At 38.5% G+C, this 12756-nt stretch overlaps 2 protein-coding genes and 1 long non-coding RNA gene across 3 annotated transcripts; all 3 read left to right on the top strand.

Annotated features, from left to right (window-relative positions):
• Window positions 1-186: 186 nt before the first annotated feature.
• On the top strand, window positions 187-3471 carry LOC135607832 (superoxide dismutase [Mn], mitochondrial-like). Its single transcript, XM_065099959.1, has 6 exons — window positions 187-587; window positions 1091-1137; window positions 1234-1359; window positions 1471-1527; window positions 1939-2016; window positions 3196-3471. The coding sequence occupies exons 1-6, from the start codon at window positions 257-259 to the stop codon at window positions 3286-3288; spliced, it is 732 nt and encodes a 243-aa protein (XP_064956031.1). The 5' UTR covers window positions 187-256; the 3' UTR covers window positions 3289-3471.
• A 2897-nt stretch (window positions 3472-6368) lies between these two features.
• On the top strand, window positions 6369-8431 carry LOC108952370 (uncharacterized). The gene is made up of 4 exons (XR_010484841.1): window positions 6369-6567; window positions 6884-6958; window positions 7101-7222; window positions 8160-8431. It is a non-coding gene; the product is annotated as an uncharacterized LOC108952370 (long non-coding RNA).
• Window positions 8432-10971: 2540 nt separating this feature from the next.
• LOC103978626 (uncharacterized) lies at window positions 10972-11448 on the top strand. The gene has a single exon (XM_009394474.3). It carries the CDS (start codon window positions 10972-10974, stop codon window positions 11446-11448), a length of 477 nt encoding a protein of 158 aa, XP_009392749.2.
• Window positions 11449-12756: the final 1308 nt, after the last annotated feature.

The following is a 12756-nucleotide window of genomic DNA, read 5'->3' as shown; positions in this document are numbered from 1 at the left end:
TGAGAGATGAAGGTTTATAACGGTTTAGTATGCCGGGACCCGACCGGTAATACGGAACGAGCCCAATAATATCTAAGGAGCTCAACTGAACCCGATCCGAGTGGCGCATCCGCGTCATAGAACCCGGTAAGGGTATAATTGTAATTTAATAATTCTATTAAAAGGTTATATTGGAGTCGGCGCTCTTGTCTGCCTTCGGAAAGAGACGACGGTGGCCGACTCACTCGAAGCAGCTCTCAGTCTGACAGGTGTTGCCATGGCGCTTCGAGCCCTCTTCACCAAGACACCCCCAACCCTAGCTTCCGGCCTCGGTCCCTTCGCCTCCGCCGGAGGCAGTGGGACGAGGTGGCAGGGGCTCTGCCACGCCCGGGGGCTCAAGGTCGCGGCGCTTCCGGACATCGAGTACGACTACGGTGCCCTCGAGCCGGCCATCAGCGGGGAGATCATGCGGCTTCACCACCAGAAGCACCACAAGGCCTACGTCTCCAACTACAACGACGCCCTGGAAAAGCTCGACGCGGCCATGGCGAAGGGGGATGTCCCCGCTGTGGTCCGTCTGCAGAGCGCCATCAAGTTCAACGGCGGAGGTTCGAACTCGGTCGTTGTTCGTTTTTTCCTCCCTAGTGAATTTGTTGTTCCTGTAACAATTGTGGGTAAAAAAACAATTTTTGTGCCTGTTTCAGTTGGTGTTAGGGCTTTGTGATTCTTATGTTAGTACATTCTTTTCTCGATTCGGCATGTAGAGATTGGGGATATGTAAGTTCTGAAGGATCTACTGGACGTAGTTTCTCTTAGATTGTATGCCCTGAATACTGAATCACAAGTCTAAAGTGTACATAAAGATAGGTCAAATTTCTTAAAAATGTTCACATATAATCTGAAAACTAAAATCACATTTGTATTGAGTAATCACAATGCAATTGTAGTTGTCTTTTGCTTTTCTTTCCGTGGCATATCTTCAATAAGGAAATTGGAAATGGAGGTTGGTTCTAGTCTTTTATCATTTATGTCATAGTAGAAAGTGTAAGAAGGATGTGGGTTTTGATATATGCTCGCTATTTCAACAAGTTTAGTCTCATAAACTCTGCAGGCCATATCAACCACACAATCTTCTGGAAAAATCTCAAGCCTGTCAATGTAAGTGTGTTTATCCACCTGTTTTGTCATCAGCTTATTAGCTGGATCAATTTGGCCCTGTTTTTTGTGTATTTTGTAAAATGAAGAGCCTTACAGGAAGGTGGTGGCGAGCCTCCTCATGCCACACTAGGTTGGGCAATTGACACAGACTTTGGTTCCTTGGAGGCTCTGGTGCAGAAAATGAATGCAGAAGGTGCTGCCTTACAGGGATCTGGATGGGTGGTCAGTGTGACAAACGCATACATTAAGAAGTTTGTTGTTATACATAATCAACACTTATGATCTTCCTTTTGCTGAACCTGCGCTCCACGCCTTCTTCTTGCTTTCTGACAGTGGTTAGCTCTAGATAAGGAGAGGAAGAAGCTCCTGGTTGAAGCCACTGCAAATCAGGTATTCACTTTATCTAATCCTATTGATGCCATTGAGTTTGATGAATAGTATTGAAGTTGTCATATACCATGTATAGTTCTTACCAACTTAAACTTAAGTTCCATGGCCTCCTGTGCCATCCAGTCTTCTGATTAGCAGCCTGTTGTTGTGGTGTCTGGTTTAGTTACAGGTATAAACAGAGGAATAGAAGTTACAGGTATTAACTATTTGCACATGCCTGCCTTTAACCTCAAATTATTTTTTCATTTATGAATTTCTGCTTCAAAAATTACATTATTAGTGAACATGAATTAGTTGCAAAACTTGCTCATGTTTTACTAACTGGAAGTAACTGTTTTCTATCATTAGATTGTTGTCTTTGATTGCTGTTGTCTCAACTGCAAATTCAACTGGTAACTGATGTTTTCACAGGATCCACTAGTGACCAAAGGCACAAACCTAGTTCCTCTGCTAGGTATCGATGTGTGGGAGCATGCATACTACCTGCAGGTAAATGTTGTCTCTCCGGATGTCACTTGTAATGACAAGATTATATTTCATCATAGATGCATGAAGGGATAGATACACAATGATGAACTTGAATAGATATAGATGTAATATATGCATATACTTGTTGGATATGCCTCTTGGTTTGCTAGCCCATGAGTAGTAATCCTCTTTTTTAGCTGGTTTGCAGCTAGTGGGCTTCATATACAGGGCATGGTAACCAAAATTGTAGACAAGTAAAGTAAAGAAAACTCTTGGAGAGGGTATACATCATGACAAAGTTTTCAACATGAGAGGACTAAGACACAACGTTTGGTCTTTTCCTCGGCCCTCTCTTCTACATGGACTTTCTAGAGGTCGCAATCTCTTTTATTGTGAGTGGGTTAGAATGGAAGTGGAAGCTTGTTATTTTTTTCGTCATGTACTCCATCTTCTCAAAACCAGCATGAGTTCGTCACAATCAGTGGAGCTGTTTGAGCCAATCCCAGAACAAGATGATTCTTAATTAGATTAGGATAGCTAAATCTCAAACCATATTTGGTATTATCCCTGGGGAATGCAAGGTTGTGGTTGAAGAACTGCTGTCGAATTACAGAGGCCTCATGAAATTGACTTCAGAAGTTTTTGCAGGTTGGGGAATTATGTGTACGTAAATGCAGGGATACTCTTTTATCTTATAAATGGCTACAGTTGATGGAGTTCCTAAATTATAATTATCGGATGGTAGTCATCCTGGACTATGATTGGATCTAAGTTCGAACATGTGGTTTACCTCCTTAAATAGCTATTCTAAAAGGTGGATGAATGTTGGCAGTTCCTGGTTGGTGCCTAGACGGCTATCAAGTGTCGCATGTGGTATTTTCTGTATGTTACTATTAACAGCGTTAGAAGGCTTTTCAATTGATTTGTGCCATTCGGTTTTTTAAACTGTTCTCTCTTTATATTATCCTATGCTCCAGGTAGTTCATGACAGGTTGTCGACATTTACACCTCACGCAAACTTTGATTACAGTACTTGTTGGCGATATAGTAGACTTAAGTGTCCTAAAATTGTGCGTAGTTCATACTGGACATATAGTGAATCCAAGATTGATTTAAGATTCTGTGCTATTTGCTATTGACATGTAAGTTCCATATGTATTACCTGTTAAACCTTTGTTTGTGTTTTTGGATGCTTAACAGTATAAAAATGTGAAGCCAGAGTATCTGAAGAACATTTGGAATGTTATGAACTGGAAATATGCCAGTGAAGTTTATGACAGCGAGATCGCTTGATGGAGATGTTGTATTGTAAGTTCTCTAGTGAGATCCTCTACTGTGTTAAAATAAGATGGATCTTTGCTAGCTTGATGCTGTTTCCCTTTCTAATGTATCTACACCATCAGTATGTCACCTGGGTTTTATGTATCATATCTACTTCTTTCAATAAAACACATGAGCAGTAATCCTACCAAGAAAGATCGTGCAAATGAAAAGAAAAAAAAGAGAAAAAGATGATTTAATGTGCAATAAATCCTGTAGAGAGGGGAGAGGAAGAAGAGTGAGCATAATCAAATTGGCAAAATGGTATGCTTTCCAGAACTTTACTGCTGTGAAGAAAACCAAACTGACTTCTACTTGTCAATCTTCCTTGCTTGTCTTCTCATTTATCACCTGCATCAAATTCTCTCTAGTTCATAATACTGCTTTCCATTGTTTGGGCATGAGACAATAAGAAACTTGTCTCTTGTTGGCTCATACTATCTCAAACCTTTACCCCATCCATGACTTGCTTACTGAACAGAACAAATAATTAGATTCTTTGTTGCCATAGATTGTGTTTTCAGTGTAGAAATCATGCTAAATGAAACTGCAAAACTTCACCAAAATGTTTGACTTGCTGACATAGCTGACACACAACTCATCAAATTGAGCAATCCTACTACTCATACTTTTTATCTAAACAGCCACCAAAAAACAAAGGAACAGAGAAAAGACAACCAAACTCAATTTCTTGGGTATCAAGCAAGCATTTAAATCACAAACCTCTCAGTGCATGCTTGCTTCATGTAAATAGCAAATTCCCATGAAGATAATAACACCTAATTGTATCACAAAGCTTAAACATGTATAACAAGTAAAATTCTTCCAACCAGTGTGCATAATACAAATAGACAGAAACTTGTCTTTGACCATGTTTTGCTGAACTGTATCAAGAAATGCCAAATCTATACATCTTTGAATCCTAGAAAAAGAAAATGAAAATAATGAATTTGTGCTGTTTATGTTCTTCCCCATGAAAACTATATCAAGGAATGCCAAATTATATGTACACACACGATTCTTCTTCTTCTTCCTCCTCCACTTAATTATTGCCGCCGTTGATGCCACCGATCGGACCTGACGGCGGCACAGGTCCTCGAGGGAGCATGGCGAAGATCAGCGGCGTGCCGTACGTCACCTCGAGCTTCTGCTTGCGACTCGGGCCAACGCCGGTGGCCATCGTCTCCTTTGGTCCAACGAGGGAGCTTTCTTTTGGTAACCCGACGGCGAGACCTCGGGTTGCCGTAGACCGAGGAAGCGAGAGGCAGAAGAAGAGGAGGAGAGAAACAAACAGGATAGCTGTTGTCTTGGCAGCCATGGCGGAGAGAAAGAAGCACAAAAGCTGAGAGATGGATCGAAGAACTGCTTCCGTTGTTAGTCCTAAAAGCAACGCCGGAAGGGTAAGTAGTAGTAGTTATTATGCAGGAATTCGATTGGGCGGCATCGGAGAACATAACGTGGAAAGTTCCTCCTGTTGACTTTTTTGCATAGTCGACTCAAAGGCTCGGGTTGACTTCGCAGCCATACGTTCGTGCGACTAATTTAGTGTCGAGCGACACCGCCGGACGGCAGAGTCTTCCGCTTCGAGAGGTATTCCTCTCTGACACTGAATTGATCGAGTCGATAAAGGACGCACTAAATCTCCCGATTGGATCGCGGTTGGTGAGGTCAACCAAGGGAAGAGGGCCTGCCAACTCCCACCAAACACGAGATCTTCCTAGTACTGGGAGTCTTGGAGAGAAAGCAAAAAGCCTCTTCCGAGGCGGCGAGGCTTTGACTTTGGTTACGCCTCTTTGACACGTAACCAAGTAATCCATGGCTTGTGATGCAAGTTGTGTGTGCATTGGGTTGCTCGACTGTATGAGATGCGTCATGCATCTGACTAAACATGTAGCTTCCGAGTGAGATCGAAATATAATTATTGTGGTCTCAATTAATTAGGTTTTTGGGAAAGAAAGATTTGTTCGTAGAGATCTTTACCTAATAGTAGCTCGCTACGTCACAACACAATTAGGACAGGGAATGGAGTTCAACCAACCATTTGGTCACCAAAACTAAACCATAATAAAGAATCTAAGAAGAATTTTTGTCTGAAATATTTTTTTTGGAGTCTAAGTTTACTTTAAAACCTATCCATTTATCGTCGTTACCACTCATATTTGACTCTACTTTTCACCTCAAGACTAACTTGGATATCATAGATCGAGTATTATATTCGGTCTTAATCTTTGTGTTCATACACCTGAGTTACACATAATCTTGAATCGAATGAATAAAAGCATAAGAGGCCTTTGCTCTTATAATTACAAATATCATCCACTATCTTCTGAGACGTCTTTTGATACTTATCTTAAAAAGAAAAAAAATCACATACTCGAAACAGATAAATCTCGACAAATTTCTATACTTATGCTTGTAAATTATGACTCATTAGAATGATAATTTTCAATTGATTTTTTAGTTGATCTATTGCCTCATAACATCACAAATATCAAGGTAAATTATATATTATCCTTTGTACTTAGACCATATTAGTATCGTGACTCTATATTTATAAATAATCTCATTTATTTTAACATCGTCAGTTGTATTGATTATAAACACATCACATGCTAAATGAATAAATAGATAATTTTGACATCCCTTTTATTTCTAATAATTTTACTAAAAAAAAAAGATAATTTCAACATCTCAGTGGAAATAGAAGAGATGTTGAATTTATCTTTTTACCCATCACTTTCATATCGATTTGTAGTGCAACGTATTATATTTTTTTATCAATATAGCTAACGATGTTACGGTAAATAGAATTTTTTTTTTTCACTTTCGTAATTATAAAAAAATAATATAAATTTTTTAATATAAATATTATAATATTAAAAGGGTATAAATATATGAGGTAATAGGCAATGAAATTATTTTTTATTGTCGAGCCAAACCGGGCCGGTCGGACGGATGTGGCTCGGCCCATCGATCGTTGTCACCGGTCTCGAAGTTGCAGTTAAAGCGACCGATACTTGCGGTGACTCCGCACGTCATTCGCACGCGTTGGGAGACGCGAAACTAAAGCTAGCCGTCGAATCCATCACCGCCGCCCCCCGCCGCCGCCTTACGGTGACTCCGCCCGGATCGAGGCGCGCGTACGGTGGATTCCACTCGACGTCGTAACGAGGCCAGAAGACGACGGTTCCCGTCGTGCGTATAACGGGGCGCCAAAGCCAGAAGCGGAGCAGGCGCAGAGCTCCGAGAGAGGTCACTAGTAATTACTTTCTTCCCAACGCTTTCTCTCATCTCTGTTCTTCTTCTTCTTTTCTTCTTTTTCTTCATCTCTTTATCTTGTTTCTCTTGCTTCGCTTCATGCAGTCGTGGCTTTCTTCTTTCCTTCTACATAAACCTTCTTGAATCGATTTGCGACTTTGAAGCTTTTCTTTGGGTGCATTTACTTTCTCGTCTCTTACTAGGTGTGCATTGGAGATCTATTGCTTGATGAAGTTATGTTAACATGCTACTATATATGATGATGATGATGTCCTCTGCACATTTGCTGAATTTTTGGGTAAATTTTCAGAATAAATGCAAGACTCGAACTTTGATGGAGACTGAATTAAGCGAGCCTGACAAATGGGGAAGCATTTCATCGGAGGTGTGTTTGTGGAAGTCATCTTTGATTATTATTTGTTTTTCCAAGAATGTATAACTACATGAAAAATTAACCAAAAGAAAATAAAATAAAAACAGAAGAAATGTACGCAAAGAGAGCAATCTATCACTTAATTTGTTTTCAGATTCTTGCCTCTACGACATCCATTCGATTTCTTCCTCGGAAGCTACAATATGTGCTTCAAGAAGAAAGAGCAAATGCAGCTTGCCAGAAAATTCTACTGAAGATGGTGATGATGTGTCTGAGGTATTTCAAAGATTCAGCTTAAATTTGGTAAAGAACTGACAAATCATGCAGCATCCAGACATCTATTTATATAGCAAAAAGGAATCAGTACATCTTAGTGTCTGGTTTGTATTTTCATGTTAGTAAGTAGTCGCTAGATCTCTGGCCAAAGCAAACTCTGGTTGGATTACCAGTTGTAAGTCTCATGTAGTCACTTGTTTTTATCTTTAGCTTACTATGTCTCATCATGTTTTAGCTATATAATTATTTCAATAATCAATATTGAAACACATGCATGAAAGCTATATGGTGCCTATTTAGTGTCATGTATAGTTTTCAGTATCAACTAAATTCTAGATTGGTACAGTGTTTGCGTTCGATAATCTACTAAAGTATTCATCTAATTTCTGATCATCCATAGGCCAGTCTGCTAAATGGTTTATCCTGGTTATCACTTTGAAAGGTCAATCCACAAAAATTGTCACAGGATGCACACTGGTTTATCTGTCTATTCTCTCTGCAAAATGACAGCAAAGAATCCTGCATCCCCCCAGCTTCCTCTGTGTCATAGCTTGAACAGGATGCTTATCATTCCATCTCTAATTACCAGTCATGTTTATGACCATTTTCTGTTAGAATCAAGCACTGAAATCTTGCTTTCTTGATCAGAGGCTCAGTTTCCTAGTTTCTCCAGAGGCTGTTTTTTTGGGGGGGGGGGGGGGGGGGGGGGGGGGGGTATCTAATCAGTATATCCTTCTTGATCAATCATTTATGTCTCTACTATGTTCAGAAATTATTGATGTTTAGGCTGCAAAGTATCTGAAACCATGGAATGTTTGATCTGATCCACATATATGTATCATTTCTTCTGTTGTCTTAACTTGCTAGCTTGAACAATGTTGTTTCAGTTAATCTGAGCAATTTGCTTTGTGTCTTGAAAGACTACCTTGGATTTCAGGTGTTGCATTCTTACGATGAATGGGCATGTAATCATCACAGACAGCGGCGGTGGTTTGAGCTCATTAGTAGGTCTAAATTGTAGAACATGAGTTGGAACAGACTTGGTCAGAAACGAAACCAAGTAGCAGAATTGTGTTACTACTTTGAAAGGCAAGTCATTTGGCTATTGTAAGAATTAGATATGATCATTTTGGCAAAAACCTCCGCCAACAAACTGATGTTAGTGATTGGCAGCATGTATCATACAATCTAGTTTAAGAAAAGAAGAAGATTTGCAGGTTTTGTCAATCCTCTGCTCTCATTGAACTGGATCTGTTGAGACTTGAGATCTTCTTTCCTGGCAAGGAGACCAGAGTTGTCTTAGAAACTGCATTGCATGTTCCAGTGGCACAGGTCTTCGGCAATCCCTCTATGATCTTGAGAAATCTAATGAACCTGATCACATACTGGAATTTTTTCTGACATGTGAAAGATATAACCTGTCAAGATACTTTTATGCCATTTCTAAGGTGCTCAATCTCCAGCTTATGAATCACCGAAATATTTTTTTCTTCTTAAACTTAAATCTTCTATTTCTTTGAATATATAGATTTTTTGCTGCAAATTTTTGCCAATATGCCAGTATTCTTGCATCTGCTTGTAGCTTTTTTATGCCACTAATCAAGCTCTATGGATATGTTTAACTTTGCTTAAACTCTGATGTGATCATAGCTCATGTTTAGCTGTCTGAATATATATATATGTTCTATTCTTATTACTTTCTGATGAATGCAACAACAAATTCATCTCTTGAGCTTATCTTTTCAAGAACACTTGATTTCAGATGCTTAGTCCAACTGATGCTTACCAGTCTCTCATGGCCTGCTGTAGAGAGTTAAGCCTTTTGTTATCAGCTTGGCAATTGATCCAGTAAATTTAAATGCTCATCAGTAACAATCCATCTTCAACATTCATAATTGGATTTAATCAAGTTAAAATGGATATCAACTGCAAAAAGTAAGTGTGAATAGAAGTAGAAACAATTGATAGTATCTGATTCTGTCATTATCTGTTCTGAAACTAGCCATAAATTATAATTAATTAGTTTGATTTTGTAGTAAATTTATTCTTTAAAAATGAAAAACAAAGTTTCAAACTCCTAAAATAAATCAAAGATCTTGCAAAAGTTCACTGAATTTTGTTTTGCTGCTGGTAGCAGGCAGTGATTTTTCTTGGAAAAGTAGAAATAATGTTATTTCTGCATAGCATCCAACTTTTCTTAGAAAAGTAGAAATGTGCAGGCAGTGATTTTTCTGCAGAGCTAAAACAAAAAGGATATATTTCTTAGAAAAATCATAATTTTTCTTTTCACTTTCTCCGCATTTTCAATGATTTTTCTTTAGAACTCAAATAAAAAGGATAAATTTCTTAGAATTTTTTTTTTCATTTTTCCTTTTGAGCATCCAACTTTTCGCTTTTTTTGCGTTTTAAGTGATTTTTCTGTGGAGCTCAAATAAAAAGGATATATTTCTTAGAAAAATCATAACTTTTTTCATTTTCCTTCTGAGCATCCAACTTTTCACTTTCTTCGCGTTTTCAGTGATTTTTCTGCGGAGCTAAAAAAAAGGATATATTTCTTAGAAAAATCATATTTTTTTTTTCATTTTCCTGCCGAGCATCCAACTTTTCACTTTCTTCTTATTTTCAGTATTTTTCTGCTGAGCTCAAATAAAAAGGATATATTTCTTAGAAAAATCATAATGTTTTTTCATTTTCCTGCTGAGCATCCAACTCTTGGCTTTCTTCACTTTTCGGTATTTTTCCACGGAGGTCAAATAAAAAGGATAAATTTTTTAGAAAAATCATAATTCTTTTTATTTTTCCTGTCGAGCATCCAACTCTTCATTTTCTTCGCATTTTCATATGCGACAAAAGTGCTATAAATAATGTTCTTTTTCAAATAACTCTATCCAATTAAACTGATTAACTTTAGAACCATTGAATGCAACATTATACTTATAATGTAAGTCTCATCAAGTGTTGGTTGCTTAACTGTGATGATAAAATAAGTGCATGATTATGACAAGTTCGATCTTTGCGGGTCAACTCCTGTATATTTTTTTTAGCTTGTTAAGTACTGCAATAATAATCTCCTCTCTTCTGCATGTCAATCAATCATCAGCCATTTGAGCTCCACATGACTCTCTACTGCAACCCATGTGTTCATCATGTTCCTTCCTCGAGTCCCGCTCGTCTCTGTGTCTCTAATGGTTTGCTCTGCAGAACAACATTTCAGTGCAGCACAAGCATGTATCGTCCCAAGTACTTTATCTTCTTCCACCGGCAACCCTGAGAGTGACAAGAGTGCAGTATGTGGCTTTGGAGGCAGATGCAAGCCACAGCCGTGGGGATACCAAAGGCAGAACTATCCTTGTCAGCTTCACACCCTGTACATCTTCCAGTCATCATCGATCTTTATTTCTTGTTCATCTTGCAGCTCATTTAGGCAATCCAATTCTGCAAGACATCTCACTGCTTTCCATAGTCAGGAGATATATTTCCAAGGAACAATGATCTTACAAATCTACTTACTCCCATTAAATGTCACCAACAATATTGGCATTCCCTCTTATCACCACAATGAATGTGTACTTTCTTGAGGAAGCAGAAACTAAACTACGTATCTTTCATGTGCCACTGTCCTTAGATATACTGCTACAGCTTTCTATGTAGCTTATTCTAATCCATCAACCAGAAACTAGTTTGCATTCAGATCATACCTCTCTCTCTCTCTCTCTCTCTCTCTCTCTCTCTCTCTCTCTCTCTAAAAGATGATATCCAGTAGCTCAGAGATCTGCAAGGACTTCATCCAAATGAAGCAGGATGACAAGTTCTACTCGACGCTGATCTCCAGGGAGAGCTCATCAGCTAATCCTTCCTTGGGAGTGTACTATGGAGATGCTAAAGGAGCTGTGCCTTTCTTGTGGGAGTCTCAGCCTGGAACACCCAAGAACACAATCTCCAACACCACCCTCCCTCCCCTCACGCCACCGCCCTCCTCCTTCCCCAGCCCCAGGCACGATGGCTGCAAGAAGTCCACCAGGACCAGCCTCATCCACACCCTACTGCCCAAGCTCACCTTGAAGGTGTTCCGCAAGCCATCTTCCTCCTCCTCCAAAACTGGTGACGAGGAGTCCCGTTACGGTTCTCCGACCCCGACCTCTTGCTTCAGGGTGCGACATGGAGCGGCAGCTACTGAGCTCAAGGATTCCACTCGCCGGCCATCACGAACAGTTCCTGCTGTCTGAAGGGGATCGGCAACGCTCTCATCTACTGAGATATAAGAAAACATTGGGTCTCAAATGTTTGATTTCCTTCATGAGTAATGTATAACCTGAAATGCTTGTATTATCGCAATCTAAGCTACGCTAAGAACTATTTCTTTTCCTGTGTCATACATACTCTTCACGCATGCACTCAACGAAAGGCACGTCGGCACATCGCAGACACCATCCAATTCTCTGACCATGTTACCTGTTCTTCTGATACAACAAGCAAGACCTTTAGCTCAGGAAATGATTGATGTCCTCTCTTAGTTGATCCCAAGCCTTCTGGATTCTAATTGAATCTCATTGCAGAGGTGCTGTAAGGATAATAAAAGAGAAAGAAATCTTCTCCAATGGTGATCATTCCATTTCTACTTGAGGATGATGTTTAGATGACTCCAGATTTAACCAAAATATTTCTTGTTACTGTTGAATTGTCCTTTTAAGTCAGCACTCAAAAGAAAAGAATGTACAGTGATTTGGATACTTGGTGAGATCTAAGGATTAGAAGATTCACTGTAATGGATATAATTGACAACTCTAAAGTTTTTATAATATATTGTGAAGGTCACAACATGCCACCATTAATTGTTGTTATAAACTTATTAATGATGTATATCAATTAAACTAATTAGGATCAATATATATCAATATCAATTCAACCCAAAAACTCAAGCATATATCATCATAGAGTCTCTTAATATTTATGAATGTAAAATTATTCTTTTACTTCTCTTTTTAATATTTCCTAATATCTCCTCCTCATATTGGACCCTTATAAGAGAATGACTTATAAGGGTCCAATGAGTATATTATTACTAACTTTAGTTTAAACATTTTGATTAGTAGTTTAGATCAAACGAAATTAATAGGTCAATTAACTCATCAAACTCGGGTCGTGATAATTTTCACTTTATTTATAATGATAGATGGTATAACAACTTTGTACCTCACTTTAATTACCAAGTTCATCTTAGCTTAATTTTTTTAATTATTCATATCAAAATATTTAATTGTCATTTTGATTCACTCTTTTTTTTTCATGAATCTTGACTCTGATACAAAGTTAAAATTTCATTAAAAATGAATCTGGGTAAAAACAGTGAGGGTTAGCATATATCAATACATCAACTCAGCCCAAAAACTTTGGTTTCTAAATTATACATCAAACTCAATATATATCAGGACTCTCTATTCTTTTAGTCCTCTTTTTAGTCTCTTCTTGTACTAAAATATATTCTTAAAAAAAAGAGAGAATATTTCTGCTGTCAAAAACTAAAAATCATTGCT

The sequence above is a fragment of the Musa acuminata genome, chromosome BXJ2-3, assembly GCF_036884655.1.
Source record: "Musa acuminata AAA Group cultivar baxijiao chromosome BXJ2-3, Cavendish_Baxijiao_AAA, whole genome shotgun sequence".
In the NCBI taxonomy this organism is placed as follows: Eukaryota; Viridiplantae; Streptophyta; class Magnoliopsida; order Zingiberales; family Musaceae; genus Musa; species Musa acuminata.
The sequence above is the reverse complement of the archived record's forward strand: the minus strand, read 5'-3'. Positions and strand labels throughout refer to the sequence as shown.